At 38.8% G+C, this 23,742-nt stretch overlaps 2 protein-coding genes across 3 annotated transcripts; one reads left to right on the plus strand and one right to left on the minus strand.

Moving 5' to 3' along the window:
- Positions 1 to 24: 24 nt before the first annotated feature.
- On the plus strand, positions 25 to 12,640 carry LOC306862089 (cysteine protease ATG4A-like). Of its 2 annotated transcripts, XM_079404719.1 has the most exons (13): positions 25 to 63; positions 597 to 707; positions 1,198 to 1,269; positions 1,365 to 1,463; positions 3,574 to 3,675; positions 3,897 to 3,969; positions 4,620 to 4,699; positions 5,810 to 6,027; positions 6,778 to 6,856; positions 7,036 to 7,181; positions 10,446 to 10,502; positions 10,582 to 10,693; positions 11,928 to 12,640. In XM_079404719.1, exons 1-13 carry the CDS (start codon positions 54 to 56, stop codon positions 11,990 to 11,992), a joined length of 1,224 nt encoding a protein of 407 aa, XP_079260845.1. In that variant the 5' UTR covers positions 25 to 53; the 3' UTR covers positions 11,993 to 12,640. The 2 variants fall into 2 exon arrangements, with proteins under 2 accessions (XP_079260845.1, XP_079260844.1); XM_079404718.1 differs by having other exon boundaries at positions 62 to 707.
- Positions 12,641 to 14,345: 1,705 nt separating this feature from the next.
- Positions 14,346 to 21,298, minus strand: LOC306862579 (insulin receptor substrate 2-B-like). The gene is made up of 2 exons (XM_079405466.1): positions 17,850 to 21,298; positions 14,346 to 16,328 (listed from the first exon to the last, which is right to left on the minus strand). Exons 1-2 carry the CDS (start codon positions 21,022 to 21,024, stop codon positions 16,324 to 16,326), a joined length of 3,180 nt encoding a protein of 1,059 aa, XP_079261592.1. The 5' UTR covers positions 21,025 to 21,298; the 3' UTR covers positions 14,346 to 16,323.
- Between the last annotated feature and the right edge of the window lie 2,444 nt (positions 21,299 to 23,742).

The raw sequence follows: 23,742 nt of genomic DNA on the forward strand, positions 1-23,742 counted from the left end.
ACTGCGTTACCCACAATGCACCGCGATGTATTTGTATCTGATGACGGCCGAGGATGGAGGCAGGTAGGGAATTTGTGGTTAAAAATAAGAACAAGATCAGCGATTTATCGATTCGTTCGGCTGACAACGATCAGGCGACGTTTTAAGTTAGAAAAGCGTCGACAAGAGTCTGCTTGGGATTCCCGCAGAGGAAATTTCGTAACTGAGTTTCAAGTTGTCTCATTGTTCTTCAGTGGCCTGTGCATCTCTCGCTTGCAAATACTGACAAATAGAGTTCCTCTGGTCCTCGAGTCGTTGTTGTTGTGGTTCAGATCACCAGAGTTATTTCTCTGTATGTTGGCATTGGCATTAACATGGTAAAACCATGTTTGTGGACTTTTACCATGTTATGTACCATGGTATTCAAGTTCCTTAGAGTACCCAGTAAATACATGGTATCTGATTATGTCATTTTATTACATGCAAGTACATGGTACATTAGCGTCTGGGACCATCCCAGTGTTTCTGTGAGGCATGTTGATGTCAGAAGTGCTATGTGTTTATCAGGAATTTACTGTGATTGTGTCACAACACTAACATGTCACCAATTATTCCAGTTCTAGCCAAGTATGAGAATCAAATCAACGTATTCTCTGAGTTCCTCGAAGACCTGCCAGATGTAGACGAGCCAGTATGGATCTTAGGAGCATGTTATGATCTTAAAACAAGTAAGAGAGGCCTAATTGCTTTCAGAATTAATTAACTATCAATCACACTCACTCTTATTAAATTGTATTTTGCATATGAGCCACCCTGCTCTCTGTATTGGCATCAGCCATTAACGCCTTAACCACTAATTAAGATATTAAATCTGGGTTTCACTTGTCCTTGTTACAGTGTATATTAACCACAGGGTTCGGATTAGTTGCATCATTTACTGTTACATTACTCTGGTGCACTGGCAGTCAAAAGTTGGGAATAATAAGAGTTTTAATGTTTTTCAAAGAAGTTTCTTCTCATTTTATTTGATAAAAATACAGAAATATTTTTACAATTTAAAACAATCATGTTCTATGTCAATATATTTTAAAATATAATTTATTTCTGTGATCAAAGCTGAATTTTCAGCATCATTAATCCAGTCGCATGAAATCATTCTAATATGATGATTTGCTGCTCAAGAAACATTTCTGATTATTATCAACGATCATTTTCCAGAGAAATCAGAGCTGCTCGCGGATGTGCGGTCACGACTGTGGTTCACATACAGGAAAAAGTTTTCTCCCATAGGTAAGTGGCAAGTAAACTAGCTAAATGGAGCTGACTTCAGTCCTGATTGGAGGATGCTTAGTGTGCTGAGAAGGGTGTTTGTCTGTGGTTTGCAGGAGGAACAGGCCCTTCATCAGACGCGGGATGGGGCTGCATGCTCCGCTGTGGACAGATGATCCTCGCGCAGGCTTTGGTCTGCAGGCACCTTGGTCGAGGTAAGCAAACGTGGAAGCTCCTTACCATTAACGGGTGTGTGGAATAGCTGCGACTGTACTACTCCCACTATACTACACTGTATTCACAGTATTTCTGTATGAAGGGTGACCTTCTACATTTGGCAAAATATACCAGTGTGATCGTTGATATAGAAATGAAATCCAAACCAAGGAGTAGAGTGAAATCTAGAGGCCAGTGAAAGAATATTCCTATCAATTTTTTGAATCAACATATTGTCTAATAAATAAAAAAACTGAACATGCTTTAGTATATTCCTAACTATTTTAGAGTTTGTCCTGTACATCGTTGAGATGACCTACAAAAATACAAAAAAACATATTTTACAAGCATAAAAATAGCATATGTTTGCAGATATTTAAGAAACATGCTAAGTAACATACTTGTTTATCTAAAAACAATGCTACAGTCAGTAATTCTCCTTTGAAAATGTGCGTTCCGGGCCGGAATGTCGGTCTCTGTTTTGGTTTGTGAAACCCGCCCACTGCCAGTTTACCCCGGGGTTGCCAGTTGGTGGAAAACACAGCGTATTTCATGTCATTCATTATCATGCGTGCTCTTTCCTGTTGGTGTCGTTAATCTGGCAACCTGCATGTGCGTCAAGTCTGAGGAGGAGGGGCCAGGTGAAAAAAACCCTCTCCAATATTTTGAATTTGTACTGCAATACTTAGTTTGACCGCTAGGTGTCAATCCTACATACAGCACCTTTAAGCATTAAAAACACTATAAAATGTTTGCAGATATTTAGGAAACATGCTAAGTAGGGCTGCACGATTAATCGGAAAAAAAAAATCACGATATGGATTCATACATAAATGCGATCTCGTTTCTAAATGACGTCAATTCACTTCCGTGTATTTCCCTGCATTCCACTTCCGTGTATTTCCCTGCATTCCACTTCCGTGTATTTCCCTGCATTCCACTTCCGTGTATTTCCCTGCATTCCACTTCCGTGTATTTCCCTGCATTCCACTTCCGTGTATTTCCCTGCAATATTTTAAAAAGCAGTTATTTCATCAACTTACCAGTGAAAATGCTCCAAAGATACTGAAATAAATGGGGTTAATTCAACTTCCTTCAGGGAGAGAAAGATTACAGAAAGATGTAAAACAACTAGCATCAACTAGCATCTGGTTATGATCGCTATTAAGGTGTTTCTCACGTTATCTAAGTGCAAATATAGCATATACTGCCTATTATCTAAAAATAAACATTAACTATAACGCGTTTCATAAAATACAACTTCTGGTCAGATTTCCGAGAGATAAACTAATGCGTTAAAATGGCAAAAAATGCTGTAATTTCCACAAATTTCTGGCGACTGTGTTTGAGAAGCACTTAAATGAATGGGCTTCAATGCTGAAACTATTGGCTGTTTGGAGCTATTGGCTGCTCCATGACACGCTTTACTTCCGCATTCCTAAGTTCTCTTATGTTCAACAACTTAAAGCTTTAAAATATTCTCTTTAAGGGGTCTAAAATAAAGAAAAGAGTGTTACTCCAGCACTTTATTATACTGAATGTCCTGTGGGGTTTTTTTGGGGGGGTTGTACTTGAGTGCAATACATCTTGGTTGAAAAAATGAGAATCGTGATCTCAATTCCCATGGAGAAAAATCGTGATTCACATTTTAGCAAGAATCGTGCAGCCCTAATGCTAAGTTCACATACGTGTTTCTCTGAAAAACAATGCTACAGCCGTTATTCTGCTTTGAACTGTGCGTTCCGTGTCGGAATCTCTGGTTTTGTTTTGGTCTGTGTGACTCCGCCCACTGCCAATTTACCCAATAGGATTTCAACACCATGGGTTGCCAGTTGGCGGAAAACAGTGTATTGCAGCCACAGAATCCAACAAATGAACTGACGCTCAGAGATCACAGATTCTACCCGGCCTAAAGAGCCTCGGCATCCTTCTAAAAAGCTCTATGACCAGAGGCTTATTAAAACATGAATAAGTCAACTCATTAACTTACAGTGTTCGTTGCCTTCCATTGTTTATTGTGCTGGTTCCTGTTTCACGTCCTCAATCTGGCAACCTGTGTGAGTGTCGATACTGCACCTCTGAAGTCCTCTGCTTCACTGTATGTTCTAGATTGGAGATGGGATCCAGAGAAACTTCAGCCCAAAGAGTATCATCGCATCTTGCACTGCTTTTTAGACAAGAAGGATAGCTGCTACTCTATCCACCAGATGGGTAAGGCATAAAACATGTGTGTGTGATGGTGTTGCTGCCTACAGCCATGCCATTCAAGACCATTATTATTGGCCCGGCCCTCTCAATGACACATTGTACGTTTTGTTTAAAACCATTAGTTCAGAGCATCATTGCTTTGTCTATCTGAAAGTCTCTGTGTGTGAGTACTGTTCATTGCAGTGGTACTGAAGTCATGAGTATTGTGTGTCCTGTTTGTGTAGCTCAGATGGGCGTTGGAGAGGGCAAGTCTGTTGGAGAATGGTATGGACCGAACACAGTGGCTCAAGTACTCAAGCAAGTGTCATTTTTCTTTTCCAAAGACTGGTATCTTGAAAATAATATTTTGTTGTTGGCACATTGGCTTTTAGAAATTTGCTGAAAATCTGCTCACCATTCCAAGATGTAGATGAGTTTGTTTCTTCATCAGATTTGGAGAAATGTAGCATTGCATCAGTGTCTCAGCAATGGATGCTCTGCAGTGAATGGGTGCCGTCAGAATGAGAGTCCAAACAGCTGATAAAAACATCAATAATCCACACCACTCCAGTCCATCAGTTAACATCTTGTGAAGCCAAAAACTGTGTCATTAAGATGTTTTTAACTTCAAACTGTTGGATTTTGACGGCACCCATTTCTTGCAGAGGATCCATTGGTGAGCAAGTGATGCAATGCTGCATTTCACCAAAACTGTTCCCATGAAGAAAGAAAACTCATATACATCTAGGATGACTTGAGGGTGAAGACATTGTTTTAAGCAAACTTTCATTTTTGGGTGAAGTAGTAATGAAGTACTGCATCATGAAATAGTATAATTATATATAATATGTGCGCTTTACAAGGTGTTTTAAAGAATGCCACACTGCTGTAAATGAAAGCACCATTTAAATCTCGTGGTTTGAACAACATTTTGAGTGAACTAACAGCAAATGGCCGTCTGCTTGCAGGAAACTTGCCCTGTTTGATGACTGGAATACACTGGCTGTGTATGTGTCAATGGACAACACCGTTGTTATCGAAGACATCAGTGAGTGTCTTTTTCTGATTAGTCATGTCTCGTCACATTTATTTATATAGCGCTTTATAAAACACTGATTCTTTCAAAGCAGCTTCACAGTAATAAACAGGAAAATAACTGTTGATATTCATCAGATGTGAAACAACTTCAGTTGAGCTATAAATAGTTTCTGCAGCTTTTATGATGGTACATGTAAGACATTTTTAAGATCAAGTAATCTTAAAGAAATAAAATGAGTGGAACACAATACGTCAAAATGGTCTCTAAATGTAAATGTCTTGCATTAACAACGCTTCAAAGTTTGAAAATATACCTTCCGACAGATTTAAAAAAGAAAAAAGCTTATGGCTTGAATAGCTCTACCTTAAATTACTAGAATATTGAAGTAACTTTTACCGAACCTCTGATCACACTGCAAAACATTTATTTGCTTCCTTGTTTTTGTCTTGTTTTCAGTGCAAATGTCTAAAGATCCTTAAATCAAGATACATTTACTTGAGAAGCAGAATGACATAAGATATAGTCTTGTTTTCTGAGAAATTTATCATTTTTTTTTAATGATTCAAGCAAAAACAAATTGTCTCGGAAATATAAACTTAATTCAAAGGGAAAACAAGTTTTCATTTTGCACTGACAGATATTTGTTTTAAGTGCATGCAACGTTTAATGCCATGACTATGAATGTGAGACATTCTGCTCTGATTTAAGACCCTTTTAAGCCTTAATTTGTATAAGAGTGAATTAAACTGTATAAAGCAGCTCTACGATAGATTCACTTCAGTTCAATAACGGTTGCAAAATGTATCAATTATGAAAAGAGTTCAAATAGTGTCACATTCAGCACAATTCAGTCCAGCTTTTGTTCACGTCCGATAGTGTCAGTGCAACTAAACCAGTAATATTACTGAACATTAAGTGTCTTTTAAACCCCAACTAAGCAAGCCAAATGCAACAGTAGGAAGGAATCCAGAAATGGAGAGAGAACCTCAGGAGAAAGTTCCCCAAGTTCTCCTCTGCCCTGACTTCATTAGAGCCAAAGGAAGTTTAAATAGGATGAATAATCTTCTTATTTCTCTCTTCCAACCTTCTTGATGTTCTCACCTCTTTCTTCTGGATCAGAGAAACAGTGTAAGCAGCCAGGCCGGGAAAGCAGGTCCAGGGCTGGTCCCTGTGGCCGAGGAGAAGTGCCAGCGTCAGGCCAGAGCTGTTCAGAGGCTCAGGGAAAGACACTTAACCTTCAGTCCCAAAGGCCCCTGGACTGGAGGCCCCTGCTGCTGGTCATTCCTCTTCGAATGGGCATTAACAGCATCAACCCCGTCTACATTCAGGCCTTCAAAGTACCACACTTTTCTTTGTCTGAAGAGTTTATTGTATTCAGAGCTGGGTAGTAACTGATTACATGTAATCTGGATTAGAAAAATTAAGTATTCTTATTAAATATTACTCACTCAATACATATTATTCACTCAATAGCAATATTGATTCTCCCTAAAACTGTTTTGTCACCTAATATATTTACTTGAGTATCCTTAAGATTTTAAAATAAATATTTTAAGAATTATCACATTTGCATGTTCACGGTTCTCTGACATTTATTAATGGTCACATGCAGGTAAACAAATAAAATGACATCTTTTAGTGTTTTATTTTAAAATGATTTTAATTTTGCGTTTTATGATTGAATTTAGTATTAGCTTTTCATTAAACTCACAAACCCCAGTTTGGAAAACCTTGATGTAATATTTAATGCACTGTTAATAACAACGAATGGAAAATATTTTTCTTTGTATTTTTATATCAGTATGGTACAAGATTATCCTGTTTAAATCAATGTACTAAACAGTTATCCGATTATATTATTATGAAAAGTAAACAAATGATCTGTTTATATAAAAAGTGGTCTGAGTATATTACCTAAAATGTGCAATGTAATAGATTACGTTACTAACTACTATTTTTGTCATGTAATCTGGAATCAGTAACAGAGTACAATTTGTAAGATATCTACGCAGCTCTGATTATATAATCTTTCTTAGTAAGTTTTTCATGTATCATAGAGACACGCACATTTCTTCTTCTTTTCCTAGGAGTGTTTTAAGATGCCTCAGTCGTGTGGTGTTTTGGGAGGAAAGCCCAACCTCGCCTATTATTTTATTGGATTTATCGGTGAGTTTTCTCAGTCTAATTTGTTGGCGCTTACAGAGTTTGGGTAATAAAAGGACATACTTAATACATACGCATGATCCAACGTGTTTCCCATTGAAAATGACTCGATCGAAGGAATCGGCGCAATGCTTTATCCTGGAAAATGTGTTTTTGAGGCATTCTCATTTTTTCTTTTTCAGATGATGAGTTGATCTATCTGGACCCTCACACTACGCAGCAGGCCGTGGACACTGAATCAGGCAGTGCTGTGGACGACCAGAGCTATCACTGTCAGAGGACCCCACACCGCATGAAAATCACTAGCCTGGACCCGTCTGTCGCGCTGGTGAGAGCTCAAACCGCGTCACTGCCAAAAGAGAAGTGAATTCGTCTGAGACGCAGCTCTCTGTGAACCGACATGTGCATGCGCACAGAAAGATGGCAGCGCGACAGTAGCGCTTCAATGCACAAAAACACACAAAGTTATCTAAAAGCCCGTTTTTGGCCAGTGATCTCGTAAACACAATTTTATTTTTTTTTTTTTTTTTTTTTTTTTTTTTTATTTTTTTTTTTTTTTTTTGGCCTGTCAGTAACACAGATAACACATGACAGTACGTATGTGTAGTTATGCTATCATCATTCACAGCCTTTTTTTTTTTTTTTTTTTATATTATTTATTTTTTATTAATTAATTAAATTTTATATACCCTTTTATTTAACCATACTATGACCGACAAGACCAGGGGACAGAGGAAACAAGAGAGAGAAAAAAAATAAATAAAAAAAAAAAAAAATTATAATAATAATAATAATAATAAAAAAAATAATAATAATTATAATTATAATGATAATAATAAAAATAATAATAATAATAAAAAAAAAAAAAATAAAAAAATAAAAAAAAAAATTGTGGATAAAGTCAACAGAGAAGGGGGAGAGAGAGAGAGGAAAAAACAAGAAAAAAAAAACAGACAATTTGCTTCGATACCTGCTGACAAAAAGAGAAAACAACAGAAGACACAACATCAGAGAAACTGCAGCAACAACCAACATCTGTATGAATCACAATAAATTCTAAATGTTAAATGTTATTGAGCAACACGCATAACTAATATTACAAAATAAGTTTTGAAGCAACAGCAGATCAGAACAATGTGTGTCTGTGAGCACCCGTTTTTACACCAATGTGAATGCTTGAGTGTACACCTGTGTGTGTGAGCGCGCTTGTGTTCATAAGGTTCCTCCATGTAAATGTTTAATAGTGTGTGTGTGGGGAACAACAGCCCCATCCCGCAAGGCATGAAGCAGGCATGGAAGAGACCCAGGCCCCAAACATCCGGAGGGCCCCCAGGGCACGGGACCCCCAGGGGAACCACCGCAGGGACAACTGCGGCCCCCACCCAGAAAAGGGCAGAGGAGAGCCCGAAGGTGGGACATCCGACAGCCACAGTGTAGACACCCCAGGGTGCCGTGGCGGCAAGCCCGCAGGCTCCGCCGGCAGCCGACCATACCAGGGCAGACCGAGCCCTGGGCCCGGAGATCCAAGGGCCCCCCACCCCCCAACCGGGGCCCAGCAAGGCCAGTAGGGCCAGGCCCCGCCAAGCGACCGCCGAGAGTGGGCCAGCGCTCACCCGAGCATCCTACTACCATCCTACCTAAACACAATTTTAAATGACTGTAAAGAGTTCGGAGAAAATCAAATGTGACAGATCCGCATCATGTGTGTCAGGTTTTAAAGAGACAGCGCTGCTTTTAAAGTGAAACCTGCTGCAGTCTGTCATTGATTGAAATCACTCACTGCTCAACACTGATTAACTTTTGTAGCTTGAATAAAATTAATTTATTTTCAATTTATAGATTATGCATGTAGTTTATGTGAAGATTCACTTAAACTAAATGTTATATTTTAAAAAAATTATTCAGGGTCAACTATGTGCATAGTAAAGCGATCACTGACAATCATTCTGGGTGCGAATTACACAGATATCGGATGCCAGTCGTGTCTAAAGTGAATGTAAACAGGCCAAAAAACTCGGATATGGTCAAAAGATGTGTAAATGCAGCCTAGTAGCAGGATTGGTGTCAATGATACTGGCCTTTTTTTAATATACACATTTTTAAATTATACCATCTTTATGCTGTTTCTACGTTCATTTGGAGATTCAATGTGAAATTATTACAATACAAATATTTTAATGCAATTAATCATGATTAATTAGTGAAAAATGTGTGATTTTATAAGAAATGGACAAAAAATAATTAATAAAGTCACCATCTGGATTTAAATATGCAAGCACTTTTGCTTAAGATTTTAGTATTGAATCATTATTAGTTATAAATGTGTTTGTGACCTGTTAGGGCTGTCAAAAAAAAAAAAAGAATCTAATTTTGAATATTCGTCGAATTATTTAAAATAAAAATCCACATTCGAATGCAAATAATTTTAAATGCGTGTCATATGTGGCACACACGATGTGATGATGATGTAGGTGTCGTTACATTTTAATGCTTTTTTTTTTAGTTGAACCCACTGGATGCGGTGCTGCTCATTCAAAATATAGTGGAAAAAGAGAAAGTTCAACTTTTAAGAAACATGTCTCGAGACTTTATGGTGTTTTTTTCCATCCCACTGCATCTCATGTTTCTAAATGAAAACAGTAGGCTACTCTTTGTGATTGGCTTTCGGTAATAAACTATACACTTACATGATGCTTCTAATTGTTTAAGCAACGTAATTAATTATATATGGTTTCTAAATATTATTTGAAACATTATGCACTTTTTTCAAAGATAGTCGTGTTATTTTATTGCTTTGGAGAAACATGCATTAGTAATATTTTGCTCGATGCGCCCTCTTGAGGCCCTCGAGAGAAGCCAAAAGCGTTTCCCCCCCCGAACTGAAATTATGCCTTTTTAAATTAGAATATAATTCGATATTTTAGTACAAAATTCAAATTTACGTTTTCAGCCAATTTGACAGCTCTATGGTTTGTTGTATTTTGAAAATAATTATTTTAACTCTAAGGGGCGTTCACACAGAATGCATTTTTCCATTCCAGTGCACTACTTTTCCGTAGTTTTTCTATGTTAATGCGCTAGACAGATGTGTATGACGGTCTCACATATTTGCAGCGTCTCGCACATGAGTGCCTTGTTTTTAAAACGCTGTATCAAGTTAAAAGAATTTCAACTTTTACACACAGCGCTGCTCATCAGTGGACCAATCAGAAGAGCTCAGAGGCGGGGCAACTGTTTTATTTGACGGCAACAAGGCGGAGAAAGCATTCTGTGCTGCGCGTGTTTAAAAACCATTCCTGAGCGCTGCGTCTCACGTTTTTAGACACAAAGACGTACTCTGTGTGAACGGCCCCTAACTGACGCTTTGTCTGAAGACATTCCCGTGTTCATATTCCAGAATGACAAATGATTAAATACAAAATGTTCATCCATTGAAAATGAAGCTCAGCTTTCTGTTTTTTCATATCACTTGAGACCATTTCACTTCTCGACGAACAAATGCGAGAATGAGCCAAACGTCTTCAGCTACAGATGTTAGAAGGCATTCAGGGTTTCATTTCATGGATCAGTAAATGTGAATGTTTGTCCCTAGGGTTTTTTCTGCAAGAGCGAGGAGGACTTTGACAGCTGGTGTGATCTGGTTCAGCAGGTTAGATCAAGAACATGATTTGCCAGCTTGCTTTCTTTACAGCTTTGACTTGCTTTCATTATTTCCCTCTGATTTTAAGGAGCTCCTCAAGAAAAGAAATTTGCGGATGTTCGAGCTGGTAGAGAAACACCCATCTCATTGGCCTCCGTTCGTTCCTCCCACCAAACCAGAGGTGCAGACCACAGGAGCAGGTACTGAGGGATAAGCACAGTAGCATTGTGTGCTAAAATGTTCTATGAAGCCTGTATTTGTAATGCATTAATATCAGGATATTCTTAATGCATGCATAATACCTTATTAAGTGAAGAAATGTACACATTATATCCAAGTTACAATGGATTATAGTTCCCATAGTTATAATGTATACAAGTCTCATATCTTCAAGTGTCATATCATTTTACTTTAAAGGAATAGTTCACCCCAAAAAAAAGGTCCTCACTCTCAGGCTGCCCAAGATGTAGATGACTTTGTTTCTTCCTTAGATTTGGAGAAATGTAGCATTGCATCAGTGTCTCAGCAATGGATGCTCTGCAGTGAATGGGTGCCGTCAGAATGAGAGTCCAAACAGCTGATAAAAACATCACAATAATCCACACCACTCCAGTCCATCAGTTAACATCTGGAGAAGCCAAAAGCTGTGTTTATAAGAAACAAATCCATCAAGGCATTTTTTATAATCCATAATAACACTTTCTTCAGTGAAAAAGTCCATCTCCTGTTGTCTTTCACATCAAAATCCATCCAAATATTTGTTTAGAGCTGTTTTGGACTGTTTGGGCTTGAAAACAGTGCTTGATCTGAGCATTTTTCATTATATATGTATGTGTATATGTGTATATGTGTGTGTACTGTGTATATTTATTATGTATATATAAAGACACATACATACAGTATATATATATATATTGAAAATATTTACATGTTTTAACATGCATATATTTATATTCATATAATTTATATTATATATAAATATATTTAATGTATATATAAACATTACATATTTTATTATATATATATATATATACATAATAAATATACACAGTACACACACATATATTATGTAAACAAAAACTTTTATTTTGGATGCGATTAATCGTGGAGCAGCACTAATTATAAACACAACAAATATAATCCATTATAACTTGTGTGGATATAATATGCTGTTTATTGTGTGTTATGCATCATCATATTCTTAAAGGTCACAAATAGACAGCACTGTAATGTATTATAACTGTTAAAATTATTCATGAGATGATATGACTTATTATAAGGGTTTTTCAAAGGCATCATATGTGCATTATAATGCATAAAGAATACATAACATATTCAGGCTTCATAGAAAGTGATTGAAAGAAGACTATGCAGCATAACCATGGTGAACTGGTTTTGTTTCATCATTCTTACCGTCTGTGCTCACTCTTCTAGAGTTCATCGAGTCCCCAGACAAGCTTTTTGAGTCAGAAGAGGAGTTTGAGATCCTAAACGTGTGATCAGTCCACGGATAAAGAGATGTCAGTAGCCTTCTTCTGCTCCACACTGCACAAGTGCCTCCGATCAACACCGAGCTCATGCTTACCGTACGCAAAAAAAACAACAGCAGAGCACAAAAGCCTATCAGTGAGGAAAATAAGAAGCAATGGACCCTGTAGCAACTTGAGACTTGTGTTTTTAACTATGGAAACAAACCGAGAACTGTTTGCATGAACGTTTCCGTACTGTATCATGGTGAGGTGAAGGCTTTGATGAGGATGATTTCTTTACAACCTCAACACACTCTACCTCCTGACTGCAGGAGATGGATCATATGCAGACATCTTTAATTCAGTGTTATTCAAGGAAACAAATGACAACCTTATTGGTTAAACAAGTGCCTCTCTTGATGACATATTTATGATTCTGACTGGTGATGTTTCCTTTCCTTACTACAGTGGGTTAATTATTTCACACACCCCTGCACATCTGTAAATATGGCTTCAAATGAAGATATTTAAAAATGTTTAGCGCATTTTCGATCGGTCCTATTACTTTTTTAAAAGAAATAAACTGTAAAGCTACAAAATAATGAGATCCTATCATTTATTGGTGAATATTGTCCCTTTCATGTCCACACTGTGTGTTTATAAAAGATGACAAATCTGAACAGGACTCTTTTTTTTAATTTGTCTAAAATAATGTTATATAATATTAATATGTAACTTATTCAAAGAAAATATTTATTGCATAAATTACTAAAAAAATGACTAACCCTAGTAAAAAAGGAATATATTTAAAATGCATTTATTTCATACTAAGTATAGTTCAAATCTATTAACATATTTACTGACATATCACTTGAGACTTGCTGATATAAAAATTATAATTCAACTTTATTTGAAGTACTGCTTGTGCACAATGCATGTTTCTTAATATTAAGAATCACTATTGGTGAGGATTATACAGTATGTGTCCCTGGAGCACAAAAGCAGTCATAAGTCGCTGGGGTATATTTATAGCAATAACCAAAAATACATTGTATGGGTCAAAATTACTCCTTTTTCTTTTATGCCAAAAATCATCAGGATATTAAGTAAAGATCATGTTCCATGAAGATATTTTGTAAATTTCCTACCATAAATATATCAAAACTTCATTTTTGATTAGTAATATGCATTGCTAAGAACTTAATTTGAACAACTTTAAAGGCGATTTTCTCAATATTTAGATTTTTTTGCACCCTCAGATTCCAGATTTTCAAATAGTTGCATCTCGGCTAAATATTGCCCTAACAAACCATACATCAATGGAAAGATTATTTATTTGACCCCTATGACTGGTTTTGTGGTCCAGGGTCACATATGATCTTTGAATAACATCAGTCTTTAAATGCAAGATATTTAAAGTATACACCTGCAATAGTTCCACTTTAGCACAATCAAATGTACTTTAGTGTATCTTTAGTTGGACTTCAGCACTACTTCCGCACAACTAAAGTGCATCAAGTACAAAATGAGTTGTTCCAATTTAGCAAACTGGTAAGTATACCAGTCTAGTATACTATACAAGGTATTTTTTATAAGTACATAAATATGTAAATGTATTTGTAGTATACTTAGCATGAAATAAATGCATTTGAAATACATTTTAGTATATTTATTTTTCACTAGGGAAGTAATTAAAGAAATATATATATATATATACATATACACTACCGTTCATACCTTTTTGAGTAAGGTTTTGATTTTTAAATGTTTTATTCAGCATGGATGCCTTAAATTGACAATAAAAAACATTTATAATGTAAAAATGTATCTTGAAAATAATGATCCTGAAAAAATGAAACCACAAAAATATTTGGCTTTCAAATAGTTTCTTGAGCAACAAAACAGCATATTAGAATGATTTCTGAAGATCATGTGACTCTGAAGACTGGAGTAATGATGCTGAAAATACAGCTTTGATCAAAGGAATAAATTATATTTTAAAATATATTCACATAGAAACAGTTATTTTAAATTGCAATAATATTTCACAACATTACTACTGTACTTTTGATTGAATAAAGCTTTGCTGAGAATAAGAAACATTAAAAAAACTTACTGAAAACTTACTGTAAGTTTAGTTAATTAGCTTTAAAAAATTTTTTTATAATAATTTAGGAAATGAAACTCGATTTACTAATGGATTATATATTGATATATTTCCTAACTGTTGCTTAGCTGTAAATATTCTCTTTCTGGCCAGCAGAGTGCAGCGGCTATCAACTAAGATACAGGACAAGAGGAAAAACTGGGGTCTTAACATGTCCACAGCAATGTTGCATCATACTAGACATGAGAAATCAAAAGCACATGACTCAGTCAGGGATACCTTGGCACTTTTTTATTGCAATAGCTCTATTACAAGCAAACCCAATCTAATAAATATACACGAAAAAAAAATATATAAAAATGTATAAGTGACCAAATAAAAAGAAAAAAAAAAAGAAAATCTCAAACACCCTCAACCTTGAAACCAAGTGAGGTGCTGTGTAGCGTGTTGACGAGAGAAGGGATATCAAAAATTACAATATTTACAAAAGGAAGACGGCGCTGATAATGGTCTGCTTCAGTCATTATTATCAACATTTTTCAACCCAATCACAAGCTTTCAGCATAAGTGAGTACTGACCAAATGAACAGCAAATTGTTGACATAGACTTTGCCCATCTCTTTTTTTTCTTCCCAGCTCTTCCTTTCAGTCACTGTAAAAGGCAAACAACACAATTCCAAACAATATCAGTATCCCCAAAATATAACCTCAGTAGAGCCCCTAGTATAAAAAAAACAAAACAAGTTTGATTATTTTTCCAGGCTGTCACGGTAGTTGTGTAGAAAAATCCCCAAGAAACGGTATACTACTGTTTTTTTCATTTCACATTTTACATTAAAGCAAAGCAATATCATGACACAATAGCATGACAAAAGCTAGTCAAAGAAAGATGGGGAAAAAGTCACCGATGTATGGTTTTGTCCCAACATAATCTGGACTACTACTGTAACGCTTACACATCTTACTACACAGCTTTCAACCACAACCTCAACCCAAAATCTCTTCATATAAAGCTTCCAGGTACAAGCGAAAAAAAGAAAACAAAACAGAGCCTAGTAACTCTTGGCTCCAGAGAGATGAGGGGAAAACAGGTTGTGAAGTTGTATATACATTGAACTCCCCCTCTCAGCAAGCAGTACTATATTCGTACGAATGCGCCCGCCGGCAAACGGTGAACGCCACTACACTGGATTCAATAAATAAACACAGACGATCAATAAATTAACAAAAACAGGATGTACCACGTGGGGAATGCAAAGTAGCACGACGTTATCCTTCAGTACTGTGGCAGTTCGTAAGACTAGTAGTGAAATGCAAATACGTAACCACAAGAATTAGTAAACATCGTCGTTTTGTGTCCGGTGGCTACATCGAGGCTCAAAAACACTCCCAATTTATGTAAACAAGGCTATTTCAAACGAGGACAGAAAAGCCGCGGTTGTGGAAATAGTGGCGTTTTGCATCTCAGAGTCGGCGATACTTGATATCGCACTAATACAGGCGAGGCTGAAAGGATTTCGTGAACGTTTTCCCAACGGCGTGAACGGGAGGTAGCATCTCGGAAACACTGTCTCAAAGGCTAAAAAGTGCTTTCGTACTCGTTTCGAAGCGTGTCGTGCTTTTGAATTCGCCCGATGTTGCCTCATTTCTCAGACGCTCTCTCGTGGGGGGACGTTTTCATGCACCCAAAACACAGAGCGAGATGATTTAACGACTGTACACAACGAAAAAAAACCCCAAAACAACGCGGTCTTCACAGAAGTGGCCTGTGGGACAAGTTCGAACAGCGTGCTCACTGTTAACCCCTGAAAAAATACTCAATTACTTTATACAAATAAAAACGGGTACGGCGAGATGATACAAAATGATACTCGATATACAAGCTTCTCCTATTTACATCCGAGAAACATAAACCTGTAACCTAAGAGCTATGATGCGTTTCATATCGCACACACAAAAATAGAAGTGCTAGATATCTGAAGCTCACAGTTCTAATTTAACGAACTCGCTCTAGTAAACAAGGCCGAAGACAATAAAGGAAAAAAACCCCAAATATTATCATTCGGACAAAGACAGACAAATGAAACCGGTTGTTGAGGCAGTTATGTGGGAAATACAGAGCATTAGAGGTTGTGCAGTTTCTCAGTCTTTGTTGTTGGAGGTCTGAGGAGGAGGAGGCTTGCTCTTCGGCGTTCCAGAGTTCAGTGGATTCTCCGTGTCCTGATTCCCCTTCGGGCACCAGCGTTTGACTCACTCAATCTGCAAGGGTGAGGAGACAGAGCACACGTTATCAAATGCTTTAATGTGTTCGATGTTTGCATTCCTGGAGCTCGGACAGTAGAGGTCGTGGGTTTGGTTTCCAGCCAATGCATGCTCAAATGTACAATAAAAGTCACTTTGGACATCAGTCAGCTTCATTATCTTTATGAAGTAGAGCCCATTTATATATTGAAACCACACATCAGTATTTCTTTTTTGGAGTTTACTATAGTAGTATTAAATGCTTCTAAAAGAACAGACTGATAAACACTTTATGGTGGATATATTTTAACCCATTATGGGTTTTGTTACAGCAGATGATAGCAGCAGATCATAGAAATCAGGATAATGATTTTTTTTTTCCTCCAAAAATGAGTACTCTTCATGAAAATAGTAATATGGTTTTTTACTTCACAAAAAAATGCAGGATCATTTTGTTTTAGTGTTCCTACATTCTTAAATGCAAAAACCTTCAGTTTTCTGTTTTTATAGGTTATTTGATTCCAGCAAATATATACTTCTCATCTCTTATGATCTATCATCTCTTAATGATGAGCTTGAGAGAAAAAATAACCTTTACTTATATTCACTGCAAAAAATTATTTTCTTAGTGTTTTTGACTTGTTTTCCATAACAGATATCTAAACATTCTAAAAAAAAAAAAAAAAAAAAAAAAAAAAAAAAAAATCAAGATATATTTACTTGAGAAGTAAAATGACTTTTCTGAAAAGAATTTTTAAATTTTGTTAGTGCAAGTCTCTTTATAGCTTTTATAAATACTGTAAGAAAAATGACTTAAGCTTTCTTGTATGACAATGTGAGTGCAACGTTACCCGCAAAGTTATTTTTGAAATCTATATAGCTGAGCAAGAAAAAAACTTTTGCAGGACATCGGAAGCAAGAATGCATCTGTAATAGACCAGAAATCAGCATTCAAAGAAATAAACAACAGCATTTTAAGTCATCTTAGTGAAAGGTTTTACTTGACTGTTAAAACTGTGAAAGCAAGTTTTTTTAGGCAGCATGCAAGTGGATTCCTTTAATATCATATTTGCACATCACAACTCTGTGTTTGCAGTCACTCTGTGCACATGAAGTGCTCTTTTCCCAGTGCTATTCAAAGTGCAAAAACAAATTTCAAATCATGTTCAATCAGTAAGAAAAAAATAACTTCTTTGAAAGCAACAGTAACATTTTTCATAGTTTCTCTTCTCACTATAACAACAACATGCCAGTGTAAAGTTGACAGAACAATTCTGCTCCATCGTCTCTCCTCAGGACTGTAGAAAAGACTTATTTGATTAAAAGAAAAAACTGATGCAATTCACAACCGCATCTTAACAAATAGACTGTTTTAGGTTACTTTACATCACATAATGCACTCTGTTCAATAACTGTCTCAGCTGTTTGCCTTTGTACAGGACAAACAGAGAAATGAATGTTGAAGCAGCATGCAGCTTTTTGAAGACTACTAGCCGTCACTTCATTTGTAGCATAAGGGGAGACAGAGATGCAACCAACCTTTTGAGGCAGTGGCATGTCCTCCCGAAACGGAGAAGTCTATACCAGCGTAAGCATCGCTCTCTTGGAGGTTACTGTGAGCTGGGTGTGGAGGGGGAGTGTCGCGTGTGACCCTGGGCACTTCTCTCAGGTCTAGAGCGATGTAGTTGAGGTAGCTGGATGAGGTGTTCTGAGGCATCCCTCCGCTAGCGGAGCTCGTCGCTAGGGCTGCCGAGTCGGGGGAGGCGCCCGAGTGTGACCACATGCTATCGAAGAAGCTGGAGTTTTGCCATCTGCTAGCTTCGGGGAGATTCTGATTGGCTGAGGGCCTGATTCCGCAACCGCTAGCAAAAGAAGCAGGCGAGGGGATGAACGTCTCTGAACTGTGTCGTCTCCTTCCCTGCGAGTCCGCCCTGATGACCTTGGGCTCCGTATGACCGAACGGCAGACGCTCAGAGATGCAAAGGTGCTGCATTGGTCTCAACGGACCATCTCCGCACTCGTCGTGCGTCTTTTCAGGATCTAACTTAGTCGACACCTGCCCATAAGTGCACCCTAAGGGACGGGCGTAGTTGGGCGGGTTCCACGGCGCTACGAGCGAGTGCCGAGGAGGGAGATCCTTTAGGAGGCTGTCCATGTTCATGCCCAAGTAGTCATGGTCCGGTGAGGAGCAACAGTGCCGATAACAGGGCTGAGAAGGCGGCGGAGTGGAGGGCGAATTTACGGAGGGTGGAGAAGCAGCGGCGTGAGAGGATCGGGACCCAAAGTCCATGTGAATGTACTCTCCGGGACTAGGTGGGCTTGGGGGCTCGGCCGGGGACATGGGAATGTATTCCATTTTTTTGCGCTTTTCTCGTGACGGGGCTTTGTAGGAGCGTGGGAGCGAGAAGTATGAGGTCTTTGGACCTTCGGGCGAGGCCTGTGAAAAGCCTTCGGCCACGGTAAGTTGGGACATGTCCATGTAGTCGTCATAATCTGCTTGCTCCCTACTGGAGGGGCTGTCGCCCGGGAGCATCATCATGTAGCCGTATCGGTCCGCTTGCTGTGAGGAACAGGGGTGAATGTCCAGGGTGGCGGGGTGGTTTGCTCGGGGTTGCATAGGGATGTAATCTGCATTTGGAGAAGGAGCAATGCTGTAGATCATGGGCATGTAGCTGTCGTCTTTTGGCAGTTTCTTTTGACACTCATAGCTGAGCAAGGGAGCCTTGTTTGGGTGATGTAATTCAGAGTAAGATTTATAGGCTGACTTCAGCAGGCATGAGCAAACCTGGTGTCGTTTTGACTCCACCGGGCTTGACTCGTCTAAAGAGGATGAGGTTTGCGTAGCTTTCTGCTGCGTGATACTCAAACCACCGCCGCCAAGCTTCGGCTTGGACGAATGTGCAAGCTTGAGGAAAGTCCTCTCCATGTAACTGCTCTCCTCCTCGAAAGTCCTCGCCCCATCTCTGTGCCAATCCATGGTCATGTACTCAGTCAGCCGATAGTCCTCCCGAACGGGCGGAGTGCTGCCATGGGATTCGGGCGTGGTGCAACTTGCGTGAAAGTACCTGAAGTCACACGGGCTGGGGCAGAACTCGTCGGATGAGTTGAAGCCTCCGTCACTAGGGGAGCCACAAATGGAGGAGCTTGAGGGGCGAGTGTGCGTGTCGGAGGCTGAGCCGTGCCCGCTGCTGCTGGACACGCTAATGGGGCTAGTGGCAGATAGGAATTGAGACACAGGGAGGGAAGCTGACCGGGTGTGGTGGCTCGAACCGGGTGAGGCGTGGGCGCAGCAGCTGCCGCTCTCCTCTCGGCCCACGCTGAGAACGGGGGTGTTTAGATGCACCAGGCTGCCTGTTCCAGAGCTGAGGGGGCGGTCCTGAGTGCCTTCGCCCTCGCTGGAGGTCCGGTAGCGTTGGCCTCGCCCTCTGTTTTTCCCTGTAGGCGGCGTGCCCGTCACCGAATCTGTCCTGGAGGAGCGCTGCAGCCCGGTTTGGCTCGGGGGAAGGTTGACGAAATGTCGACGAGTAGTGATGAACGACATGGGGATCGTGCCGGAGGACTGGCTTTTGCTCCGCGGCCTGAAGTCAGGAAAGGCCTTGAGAGCCTTCATGGTGTCGAGGATGGTCTCGTGCATGTTCTGCGCCACCACCGAGTCCTCGACTTGCACCCAGATTTCGCCAGGGCCAATGGAAGAAGAGCGGCCCACCTCGACGAAGAAGAAGCTCTCAGAGTGGCCGCAGCGGCGAATGCTCATTAGTGGCAGGTTGACGGCAGGCGTCTCCGAGTTCAGCTTCACCAGGTGAATGGTCTTGGCGGAAAGGCACAGACGGTACACGCCCATTAGATTCCTGGTCTGACCCAAGCCTTTAGGTTTGACGTTGACCTGCCACACCTCCTTGAAAATAGTCCCCGGTGAAATTGTCCCGTAGCCGTCGTCGAGTTCGTCGTTGTCTAGCTGCCCCTTTTTCCCCTCCGTCATAAGTTCGGTGAGGGCCAAGTACCACTCTTCTTGCTCCTGCTCGCTCTCCGCCACCACGGCGAAATACTCATCTTTAGTGTAAAGGGCAATGAGGTATTTGTTCTTAGCATCAGCCCTCTTGTTCACCGTGAAACACTGGGACAGATAAATCACCCTCTTGGCAGGGCAAGCAACACCGGAGGCAGCAGCTTTGAGGGCGTTTCGAAATTTCTTCTCGCTGTCGTAATACTCCAACCGACTGGGCCCGAGGTTGCTGGGGCCCCGCAGTACGAAGAACCTCTTGTGGCCGTGCTTCTGTTTTCTGAGATAGCCACATTTCCATATGTCCCTGTCCACACCGCCAGAGCAGACGGCGGCGGCGGCCAGGGCAGCAGCAGTGGTGTCGGCGCTCAGCACGCGGCAGAAGGCAGAGTCGTGCACTTTATACTGGAGCGGTGGCAAGTTCTTCCTCAATACAGCATCCTGAGGGTTCTCATCCGGGAACAGATGATGCACTTTAAAGTGGTAAGGCGGATGGTACCTCCTCTGTGGCTGAGAATGAGAGGAGGCCGTTAAGTGCATGGGCAAACGGGAGCCGCCGTTATTGATTGAGGTGGAGGAGGAGGAGGATGGAGGCTCCCCGGCAGCACAAGAGATGTGGCCGTTAGTCGCGGGCGTTTTTGTGACAGCGCGCCGCGGTTGTGCCTCCAGTGTCAACATGACGCCGTGATTCGGTAAACGCGGCCGATCTTCCATGGGACAATGCGATGAAAGGTCACTTTACCTCCGCTTTACACTGATGCACGGCCCATTTTGTCGGCTGCGGGTTCGTAGCTCAGATACAATTACGCGTTCGAGTGATCCGTGCTGCTTTCCGACGTATCCCCCTGGTGATTATTCAGCGCGACGAAACGGTGCATCTTCGCAGAGCCTCCATCATCGCTCGCTGCCATTATAAATCTTTATTTGCCCGCTTCACTCATGGTGGCTACACATCACTACAGCCCAGCGAAAACATCACGTGACGAGCACGTCAGCGCACTGCGCGGGGTGAACGGGGTCAGCAGACGCCTCTGATTGGTCCGCTCGCGAAAAAAGCTTGTGATGGACAGTCCTCTAAACCAATCAGAGCCGTCAATCCAGCAACCGCGTCTGCCTCTGTGTAGACTCTGGTGCCAGAATAATATCTTTGTGACGAGAATAAGGATTTTACAAAAATATATGAAGAGTTTATTTGGAAAAACAGATAACTCCGTTTTTTAAAATGTTCAAAAATATATATTTTTTATTATGTTATCGTGTTTTTATATTCAACTGCAGTTTTGTTTTAACTGCAGTTTGATTGAGATTAATTGGAATGCGCACAATAATAATAATAATAATAATAAACATTAAAAAAAGAGTTATCTGTTTTTGCAAATTAACTCTTCATATAGTGTTATATCTTTTATCTATCAGTCAAAACTTTGGACACTCCTACTCATTCTTTATAATTTATATTATTACAATTCTGATCATTTTAGAATAATAGCAAAGCCATTACAACAAAGTAGCAGAGAAGCACAGAAACGGTTCGTGTTGAACAAAAACATTAATATAAAACATGGTTTTATGCTATCACAGCATAATGTTGTGCAGGTGCACCTTGAATCCTCACTAATTCTCACATTCATTACATAAACTGACATTTTCTGATTATTTTATAAGTGACATTTAGAAAATAGAAATGTGTGCAGTCCGGAGATCCAAGTCAGAGATGGAAGAAAGGAAAGAGTACATGAAGTGAATCTGAAATGAAAAAAGGATGAGAGGAGCAAAATATAGATCAGAGTATAAAGCTTCAAATATGATCACAGTTAAAGTCCATTTAAAGTGATTACAATATTACATTTGAAAAGTTCCTCCGACTCTTAGCCTGTTGTTGTTGCTTGTGTCACATTCTAAATATTTTGAGTTCATTTTCAAATTTAATATCAACACAACATGTTCTATCAGTTGTTTTGAATTGTACAAATGTATTGAGTTAACTTGTGAATTTTTCTCATATAGCCTTAGCTCTGTTTGTTAATTATGTTCCTGAATATGTTTGTTTGATATATGTGTTAATAAACATAAACAAAAACAAATAAACAAACAAATAAATGAATGTGTTTTTATAATTTCTAATTAAGATACAGGATCATGTTTCATAAATCAGATGACCCACTTTACCTGAAGTGCATGATCTCAAATCATGTTTATTGATATAACTTCCAAATAACATGAACAGTATTCAACAAACAATCAACAATTCAGCTATCAGTTTAATGCAGTACTAAAAGGATATATGAAGTCCTTGAGTTTGCATATTTTATCAGGATATAATATTTGAATATTTGTACAAACATCAGGCTTTTAAATATGTGTCCCTGGAGCACAAAACCAGTCTGAAGTCGCTGGGGTATATTTATAGCAATAGCCAAAAATACACTGTATGGGTCAAAATTATTGATTTTTCTTTTATGCCAAAAATCATTAGGATATTAAAGATCATGTTCCATGAAGATATTTTGTAAATTTCCTACCGTAAATATATCAAAACATAATTTTTCATTAGTAATATGCATTGCTAAGGACTTCATTTGAACAACTTTAAAGGTGATTTTCTCAATATTTAGATTTTTTTGCACCCTCAGATTCCAGATTTTCAAATAGTTGCATCTCAGTCTAATATACTGCCTAACAAACCATACATCAATGAAAGCTTATTTATTCAGCTTTCAGATGATGTATAAATCTAATTTTCTAAAAATGTCCCCTTATGACTGAAAAAAGCAACATCTACATCGAGCATACACTAAATCTAATAATAATACAAGTGATCCTCCAAATTTAGATCTAGCTATTTTACATATAATTATATTGCAAGTTTTTAAGTTTTGGAATCTGATTACATAATCAAGATTATATTACTTAAATACTCAGACTACAGTTGCTTTTTTACTGATTACCTAATATTCAGAAAATGTCAGTAAATTATCCACAAAAATTATTTGATTTGATTCTCCCTAATTCTTTTTTTTTTACTTTTAAATGTTGCTTTTCCTTTCCTATTTCTTACATATATTTGTTTTTAAAGTTGACCAGTTTTGTGGAATTGCACATACAGACAGGCTATATTACACTGCAAATTAAGAGGGCATAACCAGCATAAATAAATGAAATATTTAATATTTTTAGTGCTTTATCTTAATATATTTTTTCAGTACTCTTGAATGAATAAAAAGTTCAAAAGAACAGCATTTAATCAAAAAACAAATCTTCTACACACCGTTCAAAAGTTTGGGGTCAGTAAATCAAACACATTTGCAGTTGTAGATAATTGTTAAATATGTTATGTATGTATATATATATATGTCATATCACACAGCATCAGTATTGTTAAGAATGGCACAGAATGAAATGCTTGTTTTTCTCAGTGAGTCCTCCATGCTG

The sequence above is a fragment of the Barbus barbus genome (assembly GCF_936440315.1).
Source record: "Barbus barbus genome assembly, chromosome: 43".
NCBI lineage: Eukaryota > Metazoa > Chordata > Actinopteri > Cypriniformes > Cyprinidae > Barbus > Barbus barbus.